Below are 20188 nucleotides of genomic sequence, written 5' to 3'. Positions count from 1 at the left end.
GCAGCCTCTCAAGAAGCAAGTGTCAAATTTGCTACTCTTAGGGTGTTTCAAGACTCTCTTTGAGGGGGATTCAATCACGTAACGGTAAATTCCGCTTGTACACTTGAAGCTGATCTGGAGCTCTTGCACAACAAACCTGCTTCCCTGTCCCCCCCCCAAAAAAGGTCTGAACTTTTGGGAAAGTGATGGGGAAATGCAATGCAAAGTATGGGATAACATAGGTGTTGACACCCTGTAATCTAATCTCCCTGCAAACAGATCGGGATGCACGTTCAGTAAGCCAGTTGTCTGGAAGCGCCCCTTGAGACTTGAGCTTGAAAATAGCTCCAGGACTGGCTAAGATTGTTTAAAAGCATGGGATTTTATGTGGCTTCTTCCCCTCTGCCTGCCCCTCTGTGACTCAAAGAAAATGGCTTTTTATTGCTAGAGGATATTTCATTTGGTGTTGAAAGAGAGGTCCTCTTTTTTATGTGTATGGGGAGAGAGAGAAAAACAACAACAACAGCCCATCACCCTGTTTGTGACAAACACACTGACCCAGGTGTCACAGCTTTCAGCTAGAAACACCTGATCCACCTGACATTAGCTGGGCGTTATCTGAAGCCCCTGTCTCCTCTCCAACACAAATCAGTACTGACACCTTTGGAAAAAGCATCAAGAGAAGCCGTATCTCAGTGTAGACAGGGCCTGGCTGTGTTATCAAACAGTTTTAAACGCTGCACGATGCTGAAAACCATTACAAGCTCATGAATTCGACAAGTTCAGCTGCACCAAGGGACCCCCAAGGGACGGCACGCTTCCATTTTCATAACAGTATCGCAGCTTTTGTAGTGTTATTACGGCACCTGCAAACGGCGTTGGAATCTCTGGTGCCTGTTTCAGACACTGAAGGGATGCGGTTAGAATGTTTGAGAACTCTGCTTACTAGACTAGAAAGAGCCACAACAAAGCTCAGACAACAGAAAGTTTTGTTTTATCATTTGCGGCAGATGATAATGGGAGTTGGGGGACGGGGAACGGTGGTGCTCCCCAGGCTGTGCGAATTCAACACCTTATCAGCAATGACCAATGGGCAAGGATGGCGAGAGGTGCTGGGGAGCGGGTGTGTGTCACAGTTTCAGATACCCTTTTGGGTGTACATCAACATCGAAAGAAAATGACTGAAGGAATTTTTTGGTGCGAAGAGCCTTGAAGGAACTTGTAGCTGTGATCTGCAGATCAGAAGCTTTGGGTTTAATCCACTTAGCATCTTGGTATTAAACAAGTAAGTGTGTGTGTGTGTGTGTGTGTGTGCATTTGTGTGTGTGTGTTTCTTTAAATAAGTCCCACTGATTTCAAGTGTGGATTTTATTTCCTGAAGACTGAAATTCTGAGCACACTTATCAAGGAAGTAAGTCCCACTGAACTCATTTTAACTTCGCTTCCAAGTAAACATGGATAGGATGAGGCTCTAAGTATGCTTAGCACTGATAGGGTAATCCAGTTTAAATTCTAAAACAAGTGGATTCCCCCCTCCGCCACCAGCATTCAGTCTTAGTTAGTTTGAGGTTAAGGTTGTATTTGCTGTTTTCAGAAGTAAATCCGGAAATCAATATTTAAATGAACAGATGCTTCCTTAAATAGGCAATCATATGAATATACCAAGAGCCTGCCTGGCTGGTTCAGGCAAAAAGAACCACCTAGTCCAGCATCTCATTCTCACAGTGGCCAACCAGAGGCTTTTGAGCACAACCACCCTCTCCCCACTTGTGATTCACAGCATTCTGCAAGCCTCGGATTATATTTACTCTGGTGCAGAGCACTGTCCTATGCATATTTACTTGGGAGTGAGTCCCACTGAATCGAGTGATATTTATGCAATCCCTAATTGATTGAGTTGCTCAGCTGGTTAGAGCGCGGCGCTGATAACGCCAAGGTCACAAGTTCATTCCCCGTATGGGACAGCTGCAAATCCCTGCACAGCAGGGGGGTGGACTAGAATGGTCCTCAGGGTCATCTACAATTCTATGGTTCTGTGATTCTATGAAATGTTCTTAGTATAGTAGTTCTAATCCAATGGTCGCCAATGGGTCTATTGCAGTGTGAACTGGTTGGCTATGAAGGCCTGATCCTGCAATATGATACATATAGAAGGGTCTGAATCATCCTGCCCCTCTTGCAGCTGGGCGCCCCATTGTTTTAGCTGGTGAAATCCTCTTACGCTCTAGGACTGGGCTGTTAAAACCCCTCCACACTCAATTAGTTATATTTACTGTGTAGCTTTCAAATGATTTGCTGAAATTCATGTTTTGCATCTTTTTTCCACATGTCCCACATGTGACCACCTCTCTCCCCCCCCCCCCCCGCCCCTGCCAAGTAAACACAGAGGTTCTTAATCTTTGTTTTGTTGATTCAAGCAAACTCTAGGTAAATAGAGCAATCGGGAAGGAGGCTTCTTTTGTTTGCATAGTATTTTTTTTTACAGCAGATGTGTAATTCATTTCACTGTGATGTTGCTGCAAACCAAAATGCAGCCCCCTGTTTCAAAAGGCACATTTTGAAATTTTGGAAAATCCGTAAATTTACTTACTCTACAACCCCTCCCTCTAAACCCACGCCCCAATAAATGTGTGTTCTCCCTTCCATTTCTGCCGGTTTTCACAGCGAGCACTTAAAACATCCAGTTTTAAAAAAACACCTGCCATGGATTTCATATCCAAACAGTGCAATGTGCTGTCTGTTTGCACTTTGTGGATGTTAATCTCTGAATTTCCCCTCTGGAGGTTTCAAGGCTCCTTCCGTATGGGCAGCACCAAACCAGCCCAAATGCAAACCAATCCTCTCCATCTATCTTCCGCTGCTGCATGTCCTATTGCTAGTTCTCCCAGTGTGTACAACAAGGCACACACAGGACAATGCATTAGAGCTGGAAAACGCCCCCACTGTATATTTTTGTATTTCACACATTGTAAGAGGGGTCCACTATAACCCCTGTGGTCCACAGATGTCCTTTAATTTACAAAGCAGGAGTGTATATCCAGGGGCTCAACAGTTAAGGTGTAACTGTGCTACGGGTGGCGCTGTGGGTTAAACCAGAGAGCCTAGGACTTGCCGATCAGAAGGTTGGCGGTTCGAATCCCCACAATGGGGTGAGCTGCCGTTGCTTGGTCCCAGTTCCTGCCAACCTAGCAGTTCGAAAGCACGAAGTGCAAGTAGATAAATAGGTACCGCTCTGGCGGGGAGGTAAATGGCGTTTCCGTGCCCTGCTCTGGTTCGCCAGAAGCGGCTTAGTCATGCTGGCCACATGACCCGGAAGCTGTAAACCGGCTCCCTCGGCCAATAAAGCGAGATGAGCGCTGCAACCCCAGAGTCATCCGTGACTGGACCTAATGGTCAGGGGTCTCTTTACCTTTACCTTTGCCTTAAGAGGGGCCCACTAGGACCCCTGTGGTCCACAGATGTCCTTTAATTTACAAAGCAGGAGTTTATACCCATGGACTCAACAGTTAAGGTGTAACTGTGCTCAGTATGTGTTTGTTTAATAAACATAAGAAGTGCCTTTGCTGGATTCAGATAAAGCCCACCTGGCTCAGCATTCTTTGCAAAAACCCAAGCAACCAGGTGATGCTATATCATCCACCCCAAACCAGCCAGCGAGGCACCAAGTTGAATCACAGCCTCCACTGTTGACCACAGCGACTACCATAGCCCAGGGCAGGATGCTGACTGGCAAGGTGCTGAACCCCTCATTGGCTCTCTCCTCTTCCACCTGTATAATTTTATGAACTTGTGCAGTGCCCTTGCAGCCAATTCCTTTACTAACTACTGCAGAGTTGTCTCTCCCTCCAGCGATTGATAATCAATTGCACGTTACGAGTTCTCCATGCCATTCCCAGAAGCTGACAGTAGGTGGCACTGTGAGGACGGGGGAAAAAGGGAGATATTAAGAAAAGTTAACAGTACCGGGCCACTAAGAAGAGGACGCAGCTCACGGCGAGGTAGGCGAGTAACATGAAGAGCCAGACACCGGGAGAAAATGGATCCAGGAAAGAGAAATAGCCAGGCTTGCGCCCCTAAGGTAGAGGAGAAAGAAGAAAAAGGTTAACAGAGAGGCATATTTCCAAACAAACTTCGGTTCTACAAAGTAACAGAGCAAATGCAACATGGAGAAGACTTGCAAGTGGTGGTGGGGATAGAGATGGCAGCAGGCAGAGGACATTGTAGGGTCCTTGAAGAAGATGGAGGGGGGAGGGAAGCAGGGCAGCTGCAGCTCCCTTGCTAACTGCCCCAAAGAAAAGGTTTGGGGGCTTTTTCGTCTGCTGAGCAATAGGTGACATCGTAGAGGTGTGTATGATTATGCATGGCTTGGAGAAAGTGGACACAGAAAATATTTTCTCCTTCATAACACTAGAACTCGTGGGTATCCAATGAAGCTGCCTGTTGGAAGGTTCAGGGCAGATGGGAAAAAAATACAGTGGTACCTTGGGTTAGGGATGCGGGTGGTGCTGTGGGCAGTGGCATAGCGTGGGGGGTGCAGGGGGGCCCGGGCGCACCAGGCGCAACATCTGGGGGGGGGGGCGCTCGCACTCGCAGCTCTCTGCCCCCACCTGGCTCACTCACTCTCTCTCACTGCAGTGCTGGCTGTGCGAATCCGATCCGAGCCGCCGGGTCGCCGCCCACTGTGGAGGGGGGGTGCCAGGCATGTGGTGTGGTGCAGAGAGAGAGCGAGGGACTATCTGGGGGAGGGACAGTGCAGCGCGGGTTAGGGGGCGCAATCCACGGGTTAGGGGGCGCAAATTACTTGCCTTGCCCCGGGTGCTGACAACCCACGCTACGCCACTGGCTGTGGGTTAAACCACACAGAGCCTAGGACTTGCTGATCAGAAGGTCGGCGGTTCGAATCCCCATGACGGGGTGAGCTCCCGTTGCTCGGTCCCTGCTCCTGCCAATCTAGCAGTTCGAAAGCACGTCAAAGTGCAAGTAGACAAATAGGTACCGCTCTGGCGGGAAGGTAAACGGCGTTTCTGTGCGCTGCTCTGGTTCACCAGAAGTGGCTTAGTCATGCTGGCTACATGACCCGGAAGCTGTACGCCGGCTCCCTCGGCCAATAAAGCGAGATGAGTGACGCAACCCCAGAGTCAGCCACAACTGGACCTAATGGTCAGGGGTCCCTTTACCTTTTTACCTCGGGTTACAGTTGCTTCAGGTTACAGACTCTGCTAACCCAGAAATATTACCTCGGGTTAAGAACTTTGCTTCAGGATGAGAACAGAAATCGTGTGGTGGCGGTGCGGCGGCAGCAGCAGCAGCAGCAGCAGCAGGAGGCCCCATTAGCTAAAGTGGTACCTCAGGTTAAGAACAGTTTCAGGTTAAGAACGGACCTCCGGAACGAATTAAGTACTTAATCCGAGGTACCACTGTATTTCTTCATGCAATGAGTAGCTAAACTATGGAATTCATTTCTGCCGGAGACAGCGATGGCCACCAACTTAGGAGGCTTCAAAAGACTGGACAAATTCATGGAGGAAAAGGCTATCATGGCCACTGGCTTTGATGGCTCTGCTCTGCCTCCACAGTTAGGGCCAGTGACCCTTCTGGATACCAGTTGCTGGAAAGCACAGGAGGGGAGAGGGCTCTTGTGTTCGAGTTTCTCACAGACATCTGGCTGGCCACTGTAAGAACAGGATGCTGGACTAGATGGGCCATTGGCCTGATCCAGCAGGCACTTCTTGCATCTCTTTCTCTCTCTCTTATGCACATTTCAGAGTAATCTTTATAATAAAGCTATGGGGAAATCCAGGCTTCATCTGCTCCCTGTTTTGCATCCACTTGTGTGAACCCAGTCCTTTCCCATCTTCACTCACCCTCTTGGCCCTGCATCCCTCCCTGTTTGCTTTTCTGCCTTCCTGGTATTCTTCTTTATTGAAGCTGAGCTTCAGATTCTGCTGGCAAACATAGCCAGTTCTTGAAAGAGCAGAGAAAGAGGCAGTTGCCAAGGACAAGGGCTTCCTAGCCTGGGCACCGGCTCCCTCTTCTGCAACCAATAAAATGGCCAGATGGAAGCAAGTGCCAGAGAGGGACAAGGTGTAAAAGCTGGCATCCCTACTGCTCCCAGAATCCCATTCTGCACCTAGGCTGTTGTGATGCATAGAGGGAGAATGATGTTAGAATTCCTGCTCCGTGACTGCAGTCATGGGGCAGTTGTCTATCACATGATGGTATATGTTTTGACGCCACAGAGTGGGAAGTGACGGAGACAGGATGTTTGTGTTACTGTGTTTTGTGAAGTGGGATTATTGTCCTTTGTTTTTTCCTCTTTGCTGTCTGATGCTAGAGAGAGAGGAAGCCATGTTGCGGAGGCCCACAAACACTCACACTGTTTGCTGCAAGCTGAACCATTTTGCATGCACATCGTATTTGTACAGGGGAAATGATGGATCTGCAGACAGATGAATGACTTGGGGAGGCAATCCTTCTCTGTCTACGAGTGGAAGAAACCCAAATGTTTCAAGATGATGGTGCTCGAAAGTTCAATGCAGGAACAGTTGGTGTCTGTGCCATGTTTTCCCCTGACCTATGTTAGTTGGAGGGTGGCTTATGGCCCCAAAGCACAGAGAGCTAATGTCTCCACAGAGCATACCTCCTCTGCCATGGCCCCAAAGTACTATAGATTTTACATCACCTTAGCCATGCAGATTAATTGTTATGTCATTCATCGTCTCACAGTATAATGACACCAAGAAGCCTTGAAGCTGCCACTAAAGGTATAGAGCCAGTCTTTATTCCTATGACTAATTATTATGTAAATAATTTGAATGTGCCGTGGGGAGGTCACGTTGGTGCTTCTCATTCAGTGACTTGACTTCATCCCCAGAGGTGCACTCCATCGTCTCTCGAGACAGACAGATGCCAACAAGTTTGAATGCTGCAAAGAGTCACTTTAGGACACAAATAAAGAACTCAGAGTGGGGGGGAGAGAAACATTTTAACAAAGCATCATACACCCTCCCTTCCCCTGTCTCGCAATCTTCTCACTGTCGGTGGACCTTTGAACAAACAATACATTGCAAAGTAGCCATACCTATCCTGGAATGCCTGCTTCCAGGTCTTGACACTAAAAATCAATCTGAACAGCTTACATTCTGGGTTGTGACGACATGATCTGTGCAGGCATCACTTTGTTTGTGAAGAAATGTATATAGGGGCAGAAAGACACCGTCATTTGCAGAGGTGGAGAAGGGATGAAGGACGTTGCATTAATGGAACCAGGATTCCCTGCCTATGTAACGGCAGATTATTCTCATCCTTCTATTACTTGTACATCAAACAAATTCCCTTCATATCATATATACTATATATGTATATATCTTGGGGAGGGAGATTTTATCTAGCTCACTCCTCTCCTTGCTGTTTCTCACAATAAACTGCTAAAAAGGAAGGAAGGAAGGAAGGAAGGAAGGAAGGAAGGAAGGAAGGAAGGAAGGAAGACCTTTTTTGCACAGAAGCAACCCATCAGGGATGGGTGAATTTGTTCAGTTCCTCTGTTTCTCCTTTCCCAGTCTCAAGGTCAGTTCTCCCCATTTCTACATCAGTTTATGATATAATGCATTTTCACTAATATATGCATTTTTAATGCCCATCTTACTGTATGCCATTCAGTACAAATTATTTGGCTGGAGTACTTCAGAGAAGTACAGATTTGAAAGGATGACTATGTTTTGGTTTTTCGACTATTTTTTAAAGTGTGAATCAGGCAGTTTCACCTTTAAATGTGAATTTCTCTTCCCCTGCTCCCCATCCCTATGGTCCAGCAGCAGTCTAAAACAGTACAGTCCATCCTTGCGATTTGGAACTCATTAGCAGCTCATTCCCAATTTTATCTATTACACCTGCAGATCCCTGGGCTGCAGTGAGGAGTAAAAAAAGGTTTGCCGAACTGAAGAAAGTGTCCATATAAACATGAGGCAAGGGCCTTGGAGAATACACTGTATGGAGGTGTGATGTAATGCAAAGTCTGAGGAGGCTTGCATTTTGCAATTCAGACCGCAATGCTATCTTGCCTTCCATCGTCTCCCAGTTGACAATGCAGCTATATAGGCCAAGTGCCTCAGCCCAAAGTTCAAATGCAACCACTCAACTCCACAATATCCCATTAGCATGAATGAGAAGAGGAGGGAGGCATAGACTGGGTCGGATGCCCCATTAGAGTCCCTGTGTCAGGAATCCATATTTGATTAAATCACAACAAGTGCAATTGAGAAAAATGACAGGCCCATTTAAACTTGCCATATATAGTTACTTGCGAGAAAACAGATGTGTGTGGAATGGGGAACGGGTGAGGAGGCTGGGTTCGGGAGGGTGGCAGGAAAAGACATGATGGGGAACAGAAAATAAAAATGCCATTAGAGTTGGGGGAGGGGAATGGAGACAGGGAGACTGGGCAAAAAAATTATTTGTGGTTATTTGTTAGGAAATGTCTGATGGCAGCCGCAGATTAACATGACGTTAGCTGCAGTTTTCCTCGCTGAAATGCGAAGGGAAGAGGCAAGGAGGAGAGCAGATGGGTCTTTGGCGCTTCCCTCCTTGCGCTGTGCAAGCCAGATCTTTAAAGGACGACTGCTGTGATTAGTTATCATGCCTGCCATTGTTAAATAAATATTTATCGGTTTAATTAGCTAATTGCCACATTGCTCTTATGTGTTGTATTAATGCTAAGCTACAAGATTGTTCTCCAAAACCAGCAGAGGGATTGTGAGGTGGGGGAGCTGGATTTTTGCTGGGGGGGGGTGCTGTTGAAGAAAGGAGAAAAGGGAAAGTATGTACAGTCCCCAGATTTGTTTTCTGTGGTGCCCCCAGGAGGGATTGGATCACATAGCTCATGGCCCCTTTCTGTAAAGTGGTGGGAAACACTCAGGGTCATCTCGTCACCAATCAAATCGTACTCAGAGTAGACCCACCAAAATCAACGAACCTAAGAGAATTATTGTAACGATAATCAACACCACGCTTTATTATCTGCAGGGCAGGCTAGAACAATGAAAATACAATGGCGCCACAGTTCAAACAATTTGCAATCACAGATAAAGGTGGGTCCTAAAAATATACATCTCGAATCTTAAAAGCTAGGGTGAATAGGTGTGTCTTCAGCATTTGCGGGAAACTGTATACAGGGAACTCTCCATTTACATGGGAAACTGCTTCAGTGAAATCGCATGTATTGGGAACACCATTGAAAAAGACTGCAAACACTCTGCCAACCACCTTGCTCAAACTCCAACTCTCCATAGGCCTCAAAGGTTAGTGCAAGGGCTCCTAGGACTATACTTGCAAAGGCCCATAGGATTGCTAGACGCTGCTTTCGCACACTTTTACGGCTGTTTTTGCCTCTTTCCGTGCCACTTCCAGGTTTGCGGCAATGATCGTGCCTGCCTTGAATGCAATTAAATAGGGACTTGCCTGTTTTGAAGCTGCCAGGCACAACTCTGTGAGAAGGGAGTTCCACAACTTAGGGGCTGCCACAGGTCCATCGCTATCCCGAGTCTCTGAGGGAAGGGCCTCCTCCGCTAATCTTAGCCCCCAAGATGGTGTGTAGGGAAGCTGGTGGCTTTTCATTAACATCAGTGGGTCTACTCTTGAGTAGAATTTAGCTGCAGACAACCCTCAGAAACACTTCCCTGCACATTTAAAATTTACAGATTTTTCTTTGTTGAAAGAAAATTATATGAACATGATGTATAGATGGTATATGACACCAGTGCAGTTAGGAAAAATGTACAAAACCAGTTCAAATATGTGTTGGAAGTGTAAGGAAAAGGAGGGGACATTTTACCATATGTGGTGGGATTGTAATGAAATCAGAAAGTTTTGGGAAATGATATACAATGAACTGAAGAAAATGTTAAGAAACCTGAAGCATTTCTGTTAGGGATTGTAGGAAAAGACCTGCCAAGGAAGTTGAAAAATATCTTCATGTATGCGACAACAGCAGCGAGAGTCTTAATAGCACAAGGATGTAAGAATGAGGAAACCCCGACTAAAGAACTATGGCAAGAGAAAATGATGGACTATGCAGAACTGGCAAAATTGACACATAAACTATGGGACAAGGATAACTGTGATTTTAAAGATGAATGGGAACCTTTTACAAAGTATTTAAAGCTGCAACAAAGTGAACTGGACTTCTTAGCAGGCTTTGAATAAACACTCACAATAACCAGTCAGATAAATTAAGGATTTATACAATCTTGTAACATGCAGAGAATAGCATTTATAGAGAAACCAGAGATTGGAACTGAGGGAAGTCAGGGGGGGAGGGGAGGGTGAGTTGTTTTATGGGGGGGAGGGGAAATGGGGGGGATTAAGGATATGTTTTAAGATAATATGTTTTGTTTAAATTCCTAATAAGAATATTTTTTTAAAAAAGAAACACTTCCTAGCACAAGGAAACTCAAAGCACACAGGCTGTTTTTGGGTTTTGGTTTTTAAAAATCTCACGCAGCCTGAAGGGTGCAAGGCATGTCTCTCTGTCTCATGATACAAACCCCCTCCTGGGACTCAAGGAAAATGATACTTTTCTATGCTCTGTATTCCCCCAAAAGAGAATGTTAGACTTGCCCTGGGGGAAGGGGAAGGTTCAAATCAGCCGTAACACCCACTAGATGGCATCGGGCAACTCACCACCTCTCAGGGTTGTTGTGAATTTGGAACAACTTTCCTTTGAGCTCTTTGGATGAAGTGTAAGATACGAATATGGTGAATCAGAAAGCGTGGGGGGAAAGCTGGAACCATTCTGATGCGCTCAGGCATTGATCCTTGATTCACCACGTAGCAGAGGCAACAGAATTCTAAGTGGGTTTTAATTACTTGTTTGTTCTTGGCAGTCAGAAGGACTCCACTGAGAAAGAGATGCGCAAGCTCTGTTTGTATTGGTGAGGACGGGTGCATCTTTACCAGCCGCAGATATTTCAAGGGCAGAAGCTGTGAATCTGCTATAATTGTTTTAGTGCTTTGTTTATGTTGTTGCTCAGCTGATGGGAAATCAAGTGTGTGTTCTTATTGCCCACGGAACAAATGGAGAATGTATTGAAATACAAAGCAGGTATAAGCAGTGTTGCGTTCAAAACTTTTTTCAGTGCAAATATTCTGGACCGCTGGCTCTTGGGAAACACTAATGACTTCGAGTCAGTTTTTTGTATAGGTGCAACTAGTACAGCACACAGTCCCTGTGGAGGCAGGCAAACAGAAAACAGCACTGGCTAAGGATAAGTTCTGAAAAGAAACAGAACAAAACTCAGAGAGCGCAATTTTTCTTCTGCGCGCTGAAAAGAAAATGGAATGAGAACCCAGAAGGATGGAGAAGGATGCCTGCAAGCAGAAGCTCAAAGGATCTGAAGAAGCTGAAAAGGATCCTGGGCAGCAGGACCAAGGAAGCCATTTCCCCACAAGACAGCAAATAGCCTGGTGCTCTTACCCAGTACAAAGCTTCAAATATCCACATGGATAAACTTGTTCAGTTAAGGGCCAAGCTATAGCATCAGCAGAAGCATGCACTGTGTGATCTCCTGTTCTGTCCCATGCTGGAACTCTTCTCCCTGATAGGCTGGCGGTGTCTGGGGGTGTGCACATACACACACACACACACACACAGATCACATGAGCTCATGGATCATATAGCTCAGCTGCAACAGCCAAATCCTGCAGATCCATTGAACTATGGCAGGCATCCCCAAACTCGGTCCTCCAGATGTTTTGGGACTACAACTCCCATCATCCCTAGCTAACAGGGCCAGTGGTCAGGGATGATGGGAATTGTAGTCCCAAAACAGCTGAAGGGCCAAGTTTGGGGATGCCTGAACTATGGCTTCCATCCTCGTAAGGTCTTACAACAGGTCCCAGATAATTAAACAGTCATATGTGAGCACATAAGAAAAGAACACTGTGTTTACAAAGATCCAGTATGGGTTTCTCTAAAACAAATCATGCCAGTCTAATCTTATGTCTTTCTTTCTTTTTTAAAATGGAGTTACAAGCTTGGTTGATCAAGGGAATGCTGCGGATGTAATGTATCTTGATTTCAGTAAGGCTTTTGACAAATTCCCCCATGAAATTCTTGCAGAGAAGCTGGTAAAATGTGGACTAGGTGATTTGTAGCTGGTTGACTGACTGAACTCAAAGTGTACTTGCCAACAGTACTTCATCATTCTGGAACAAAGTGACAAGTGGAGTTTGCAGGGTTCTGTCCTGCGTTGTTCAACACCTTTGTAAATAAACTTGGATGAAGGAATAGAGGTCGCGCTCTTCAAATTTGCAGGTGACACCAAACGAGGAGGGGTAGCTAATACCTCAGAAGATAGAATCAGAATTAAGTATGACATCAACAGATTGGAAATGGGGCCAAAACAAAGAAAATGAATTTCAATAAGGGAAAATGTAAGGTTCTGCACTTAGGCAGGAAGAACCAGCTGCACAAATATAAGATGGGAGACGCCTGTCTTACCAGCAGTACATGTGAAAAGGATCTAGTGGTCTCAGTAGACCACAAGCTTAGCATGGGTCCACAGTGTGATGCAGCAAAAAACCCCAAATCTATTCTAGGCTGCATCAACAGAAGTATAGTGTCACGATCAAGGGAAGTCATAGTCCCATTCTATTCTGCCTTGGTAAGCTCCCACCTAGAGTACTGTGCCTAGTTCTGGGCACCACAGTTGAAGAAGAATATTGACAAACCGGAACATGTCCAGAGCAGGGTGATCCTTTCATGGGGGGTGGGGATTGATGAAGCCCCTTCAGCCTCTACAATTCTATGAAGGTAAATGCTACCCATGGTTTGCTGCACAGCTCTGCAGACACTTTCCTGTCGTTCACTTGCTCTCTGATGGTGGTATGTTTTGGGATAGGGTCCCCCACCTTTTCCGGGTGGGGAGCATTTCCCATTAGTTGCTGCGCATCAGGAAGACAATGTCGTACGTGTAGTTTCTCCTGCCAAGGGGATGCCAGGAAGGAAGTGAGGCAAAGTAGTGCAGGAATAAGATAGCCTTGCCAACCTGCTGGCAATTGCTTGGAACTGATAGGTTTGGGAGTCGGTGTAAGGAGCAGGGTTGATTTTGACAGGCAGCCCTGTTTAAGGAAGCTTTTAATGTTTGATGTATTACAGTATTTTGATATTTATTTGGGAAGCCGCCCAGAGTGGCTGGAGAAGCCCAGCCAGATGAGCGGGGTATAAATGGGGGGGGGGGTCTTCTCTAGACAGCAAGTCCCAGGAGACTCCATTTTCACAAGCCTACAAGTCTCAGTCCAACCAGCAGGGTGGCATAACAGGAATAAACCAGAAAGAAACAAAAACTTTAAAAGACCAGCAGAGAATGAAAACCTGCCCTTAAGCACCTTTAGCGCCTTTCCTTATCTGCCTTTTTTAGTTCAAAGTAATCTTGCTTTTTTATTATTGATTTTCCCTTCCTTGAGCCAGGAAATTTCTGGCATCTTTTCTCACCTAGGTGCAGCTAGGGGCAAAGGTAGGATTAGTATCAAAACATTTTGTGTCTGACAAAGGATATTTTGTATGCCTGATATTGTGGAGGGATTTAGGGAAAGGGTTTGGGCGGCTGGCCAGACCAGGCTAAGGTACAGCCCTCATCCACAGGGTGCAAGGGCTGCCAACTTATCTGTGGCCTCACTGCTCCACGCTGGCTTCCCTCACCTCTCTCACTCGCTTCCCGAACACACAGCATCCCTCACACTTCAGATCCTCAGCTAATGGCTTCTGTCTCCTCTTCACTGCTGATGTATGTGAGGGTAGCTGGGATTACTCAACTCAGGTTCTTCAGCTGGGGAGGGATCTGCCATGCAGCTGCAGACCACATACACTCCAGGTTGTTGGTTTATTCATATATGAATTTTTGCTCCAATTTTCTAGGCAGATGATTATGATGAGGATTTTAAACACAGGAGCCTGCTCACATTAAGGCCTCTAGGTGATTTACAATAAAATGTATTCACTGCTTAATTTTTGCTCCACCTTTCAAGGCAAACAATAATGATGATATAAAATATATGAATCTGTTCACACTAAGGCCTTCAGGCGCCTTGCGATAAAATTGATTAAAACCATCCAGTAGGGACAATATAAACCCTGCACTAAACATAACAAAAGCAAACATTTAGAAAACAAACTTAACAGTGAAATACCCTCCTCAAGCCTAACTGTAATCTCCAAGAAGACTGAACAATTATGACGTGAAAAGCACTGAGTCATACAGGATGTTGAAGTTGTAAAGAAGTCTGGGAGAAAAGGAAGGTGTTTGAAGATATGTCAATGTGGGTGCCAAGGTGACCTCTTAGGAGGGATGGCAGCTTGCCCCCAGGCCTTGCAGCATTTTGGGAAAACCCGGCAGCTTGTAAAATTCCTCCCACTGCTACCTGCTAGAACTACAGACATGCAAGCTATCATCAGTGACAAAGGCTCTTGCAAAGTGCACAGGTGGGGAACCTGCAGCCCGCCAGATGTGGCTGGGTGTCATGGAATGGTTGGATGGATGCAGAGGAAGAGGAATGGTGGGAGGAACCAGCTGGGGAACCACTCAGGGAAGAGGGCTCAGAGCCTGGGGATTGGTGGTGGGATGACAATACATGGTTAGAGGGAGAAGAGGGAGAAGCTTGAGAGGAGGAGGTCTTGGAAGCTGAAGAGGTAACAGGGCTTAGTGAGCTGGGAGAGTCTGTGGCAGACTAAAGTCCAGAAACAGAAGCAGAGGAGGAGGGAGGCCAAGAGGCCAAGATGAGTCAGGTTGGTGAAGAATCCAGAGTGTCTCCCCCTCCTGCTGTGACAAGCTCCCCTACCCCCAGTCTCCCAGAACCAGAAGAGGCATGAAAAGGGCAGAGGAGAGGTTGGCTTCATGCAGGCACAATCTCTGGTTGCTTGGGAAAATCCACAGAGATCTAAGGGTACTTAGATGGCAGCGGGAAGGTGGGGACTTGCAGCCTCGGCAACTGATACATGGGGGCAAGACCTACCGGGGATAAGCTGTTGTGCTCATTAGGCCTGACACTCCACCAAGTCTATGCAGATTGTGTTTTTGCTAATAAAGAGAATTAACTTCAACTTAAATGGTGTGATTTACTGCTGGCTCTCTCCTGACACTGGGCTACCACTCCTGTCATTCTTGACCAGTGGCCATGCTGGCTGGGGCTGATGGGATTTGGAGTCCAGCAACATTTGGAGGACCACAGTTTCTCCATTCTCGCCTAATGTTGGACCCAGGGAGACCGAGGTTCAAATCTTCACTTGGCTCATTAGCTGAGGTTGGACTGGTCACTCCTTCTCAGCCTAACCTACCACATAGGGCTGTTATGAAGATAAAGGAGGGGATGAATATGTAAGCTGTCCTGAGCTCCCTTGCGGATGTGCAGAATCAATATATAACAAAAAAACAACAAAAAACAATTGGTTAAAAGCGATTGTTTCACAATTACAGCTATGTAATTTTTGTATTAGTACAAGTATCAAAACCAGTCTATGATTCTATTGTTCACTGTTCTCATAATGCTAACACTTTGGGATTCCATCCTTACAAAAGTCCACAAAATTACTGGCCAGCACCTACAAAAGACAAGTGAGTTAGCCCTGCTGAACATTTTTCAGGCAAAAACTTAAACGTTCACTTTAAACCAATAATTGGATAGTTTCTGGTAGTGGCCAGGTTGTTGACTGCCAGATTTTGGAAGGGATTGGGAGAGGCAACTCTGATGACATGGTACCAAAAGCTGTGGCAGATTCCTCTAAATGAAAAAAAATTGCAAATAAGCTAAAAATGGCAAGGGGGGGGGGAAAGAAAAAAGTCACAGATAACTTTATGGCAGAATGACAATGTTTAGTTACACATATGGACAAGACAGACAACGGGTGACTTCCTAAAGAATATAGAACATTTTGCTTGGTTTGATTTCTGATACTGGGCTATTTTTATTCTATTGCATTGGATAAGATGGCTTGTCTCTGCTTTTTGATGTGTTGCATAACATGGTTATATTCTGTGCTTCACCATAGTTACTAAGTGGGGAGAGGTTTTTGTTGTATATTTTCTGTTGTTGCATATGTTTAACCCTAAAAAGAAAAGCAATAAAAATAAATTCATTAAAAATTGTTGATGCTTTTAAAATACTGGACCATATTTGACAAAATTTGACGAGTGAGTTGACCAAATTTTGTCCTCCTGGTGAAATGTCCAATTCTAGCTGACTCTGCCATGTTTTGAATTGAAATGACTAAATAGTGAAGTCTTTGTTCCCTTCCTTAGCCAGAAAGTGTTTGCATGCAGGTATCTCTCACAGCAGAAACATTTCTAAGAGACGTCTCTTACCATATGAACTCGGTAAAGAATGCTAATCCCCAGAGTCATAAACGGCTTGGAGAAATCAATCACCTTCTCTCGTTCGGCTGTAATCGTCAGGCCAGCCACTGCCAAATCAGCTTTCTAAAAAGAAGAGAACATAGTGAAGATCAATATCTCTTCCCCAAGAGATATGAGGGCAGGAGGCAGCAAAGAAGTATGGAGTGACTGGTCTCCAAAAATCTTCTTATTCAGAGGTCAGACTTAGCAAGAGGCAAGAGGCCAATTCCAAATGCCATAGGTGTAGATAGCCTCACAACAACACTGTGAGGTAGGTTCAGCTGAGAAATAGTGACTCACTCCAGGTCACCCAAGAGTCCTGAGCTCTGAAGATGCAGACAATTGAGTCCTGAAGCCCTCCAGGAAGCAGACTCCAAAGATCTCAATAGAAGCTTCACTGGAGAGTGAGAACTCTATCCCTGATTTCAGAGGAGATAGTTTAGCCCCTCTTTGGACTCAGGAGACTCTTCCTCCAAACCATCAGCAGCCACAGAGCAACCTCTTCCTTCAACCTTCCAGGCCCAAGGGCTGCAAGAGGTATCCCAATTCTGCAACACTCACATGCTGTATAATAGAATATATTATACCTTTAACTTCCAGGGAGGCTTCTTCCAGAGAGGTGGCTCTTGACACACACATCTCTCTGCAGAACTACGTAAATCGCTAGCCAGCTCCAGATGCACATGGGAGCAATGGCTCCCAGTTCCTCTGGCCTGGGTGACACATGTTGCAGAATGAGGTGGCCACGAGATAGAATAGCACTGAGATGGAATAATGGATGGCATCATTTCATGTGGGTAGGAGAAATCACAGATGTGTAATACTCTATGTTAAAAGGGGAGGAAAAACCAAATGCTCTCTGCAATCTGACAAGTAGCTCAGGAAGGGCTGGGACCTTTCTTCCTGATGTGCTGGGTTGTTGTGGTTTGGGCTGGTATTTTGATACTGTCAGGAAGATTGGTACTAGGGCTGTGCACCCAGTCTGGACAAATCCCAGGTCCCATCTCCTTTCCCTCTCACCTTGCTTGCTGCCAGCTGAATGCTTAATTAGGATTTAAAACATGGATTAAATATGCAGTTGTGGGCAGGGGAAAGGGAGTGCAGGAGATGGTCTGGGCACGAGTCTCTACTATTACCATCTTCTCCCCCACCGTTCTCACTGGCACCCCATGTACTAATTAGGGCTCTCCAAGCCCTCTGATTTGGGTTTGGGGCCTGGGTTAGGTCTGGCCCAGATTGGGGCCTGAATTGTGTCAGAGGTGCCTTGCACAGCCCTACTTAGTACGTGGGAAAACAATAACAAGGCAACCCTACCTACAGTCTGAAGTGAGTCTCCATCATCTCAGGATTTTGCCAACCCATTCTGCTACATGTGAAGGCCAGATTTCCTTTTGTGCTGCACTTTCCAGGCATAGGTCCGTGCTTTTCAGGTCTGTGTCCAAGTGACATGTTGCTGTTGTTGTTGTTGTTCCCCTGCTTTCCCCAGGAAAACCAACTGTTTACCACTGAATTGGTTTTCCCAGGAAAAGTGGCAGGACCAAAAAGAAAAACACCACTCAGATACGGACCTGGAAAGAGTGGGTCTTTATCTGAAAGTGTGGTGCAGAAGAAAGTCTGAACGAACCCTGAGGGCTTATCCACACTTATATTTTGCCCTGCACTTTCTAGGCACAGCCCCACACTTCACCAGTTTGTATCCATGTGCTTCCCCTGTCCCACCCTGCTATGACACTTTCCCCAAGGAAACATGATCTTTACCAATGGACCAGAGCAAACAACAATTTGGGTTTTCCACCTATTGCTCAGACTTGGACCTAGAAGGCTCAGACCTGTGCCTACAGTAGATATGCAGGGCAATGAGTGAGCCCAGAGTGTGCTACCTGGTTCTACAGGGAGCTCTCCATGGTCCTGAATCTCTGTCCCCCTGACTACCACTTTGCCAGACTTAGCCAGAATATCCCTAGAGGGCTCCAGCCTTTGTAGCTCTGTACTGCATTCTCCTTGCACTAATAAAGCCCATGACACTGATTGGCTGATGGATCCGCTGTGAGCTGCTTATCCCCTGAGATTTGTTTCTGACAGTTCTCCCTCACATTTCTATATAAGAATATAATCAAGGCAGTTGTAAAAATATAATCAAAGCTTGGGTGGAGAGTGGGATGACTCCTTTGCATCTGAAGGTCTATGATCCAACAAGAACCGTGGGTTAGTTTTAGTTATCTTTCCCTCCCTGGGCTTGACTATGGGCTGTGCAATACCCTCTGCATCCCAGGATGGATGCTGTCCAATTACATTGCTGCCCAGGTACAGGAGGCAGGATGTGAAGAAACTACCTAGTGCTGGACATGCAAATACCTTCCCTCAAGGAAACAGATGCCACATGTTCCCAGGACCCTTCAGGAAAGGGCTGTGACTCAGTGGTGGATCAGTGGTGGATTGATCCCAGATTCAATCCCCAATGGCATCTCTGGGTAGGGCTGAGGGAACCTCCTGTTGCCTGAAACCCTGGAGAGTGAGATGCTGTCAGTCAGTGCAGGCAGTTCTGAGCTAGACGGACCAATGGTCTGAATTATTCATTTATTCATTGCATTTATTTGTATCCATCCTTCCTCTCCAAGGAGCTCAAGGTGGTGTACATGACTCTCCCCCTCCTCTTTTAATCTGCAAAACCACCTTGTGAGGTAGTTTAGGCTGGGAGACAGTGACTGGCCCAAGGTCATCCAGTGAGCTTCATGGCTGAGTAGGGGTTTGAACCCTGGTCTCCCAGGTCCTAGTCTGATACGCTAACCAATACACCACACTGGGTCCCAGTACATGGCAGCTTTTCATGTTCGTAAAACATGACATACCATTGCTGGGGGCAGTGGTGGTTGGTGGTCATCGGAATTGGTATAGACACAAGGCAGGAAGACCAACAGTAGGGGGAGCCAGTGTCAATAACAAACAGACACAATTAAATCTATTTCAGTCTCCATCCTGCTCCTCACTCTTCTCCTCCTTCTACCCCTTGCTGAGTTCTACAACGGAAAACACTGAGACTAAGGAGGAGAAAGCTGACAGGCAGGACTGAATTTAAGTAGGGAGGGAGAGAGGCAGGGTGGGGCTGACTGAGGGCAGCCAGAGGTTGGTAGGGCCATGCCCCATTCACCTTGTTGGGCCTGCCTCCACTGGCTGGAGGGTAATGCGATCATTTCCCATGGGGCAATAAATATTTTTCAATGGGAAGTTGCTGCAGCTGCTGCCGCCACCATCACCTCCCTCAGCTAAAAAAGACCTTGCAGAAAATGAAGACGTGAGATGCATCTACCCTCAGCTCACCCACAAACGGAGGAGGAGATGTTGCACTCTTTGATGAAAAATAAGAGCTGTCAATGGTGCAATGCAAATTAATATTTTAAAAACTCTTTCCAATTTAATCATCATGTAACCGAGATAAGGATTTTAATTTTAAATATGATTTTTATTACTATCGCTTTCTTGTAATGGGATGGAATTGCTTAAAAAAAAAAGAATTAAAAATGGGGAGCACCGCACTGCCTCCCTCCCTCACTTGTCAGTATTACTTGCAAGGTATGAGGCAGCTGTGCTGCTTCTGAAAATGGATTGCTGAATATACTAACTTGCACTTCATGCCCCTGGGCTTCATGGGCTCCTTGCTGTAGAGAGACTTGTGAGACATTAAATGGGGAATTTATCACCCAGGATTCATAACTCAAGTTGTAAACATGACATGACAGGTGTGTTGTATGTGCACCTCGCAGTGTTGGGTGCCTGATCTTGCCACTGCTGCCAGATATCTATATCTATATCTATATCTATATCTATAT

The 20188-nt window shown here is 46.0% G+C and overlaps 1 protein-coding gene across 4 annotated transcripts in view; it reads right to left on the bottom strand.

Annotated features, from left to right (window-relative positions):
- Window positions 1-20188, bottom strand: part of GRIK4 (glutamate ionotropic receptor kainate type subunit 4) — a 462633-nt gene that overhangs the window by 27447 nt on the left and 414998 nt on the right. For all 4 annotated transcript variants that reach the window (XM_083480954.1, XM_083480952.1, XM_083480955.1 and 1 more), the window contains 2 exons: window positions 16332-16445; window positions 3943-4052 (listed from right to left, as the gene is read on the bottom strand). In XM_083480954.1, coding sequence (XP_083337080.1) covers window positions 3943-4052; window positions 16332-16445 — 224 coding nt within the window. The remainder of the gene's footprint in view (window positions 1-3942; window positions 4053-16331; window positions 16446-20188) is intronic.

This window comes from Podarcis liolepis (genome assembly GCF_965112155.1).
Source record: "Podarcis liolepis genome assembly, chromosome: 16".
NCBI lineage: Eukaryota > Metazoa > Chordata > Lepidosauria > Squamata > Lacertidae > Podarcis > Podarcis liolepis.
This window is presented reverse-complemented; position numbering and strand designations above follow the sequence as displayed.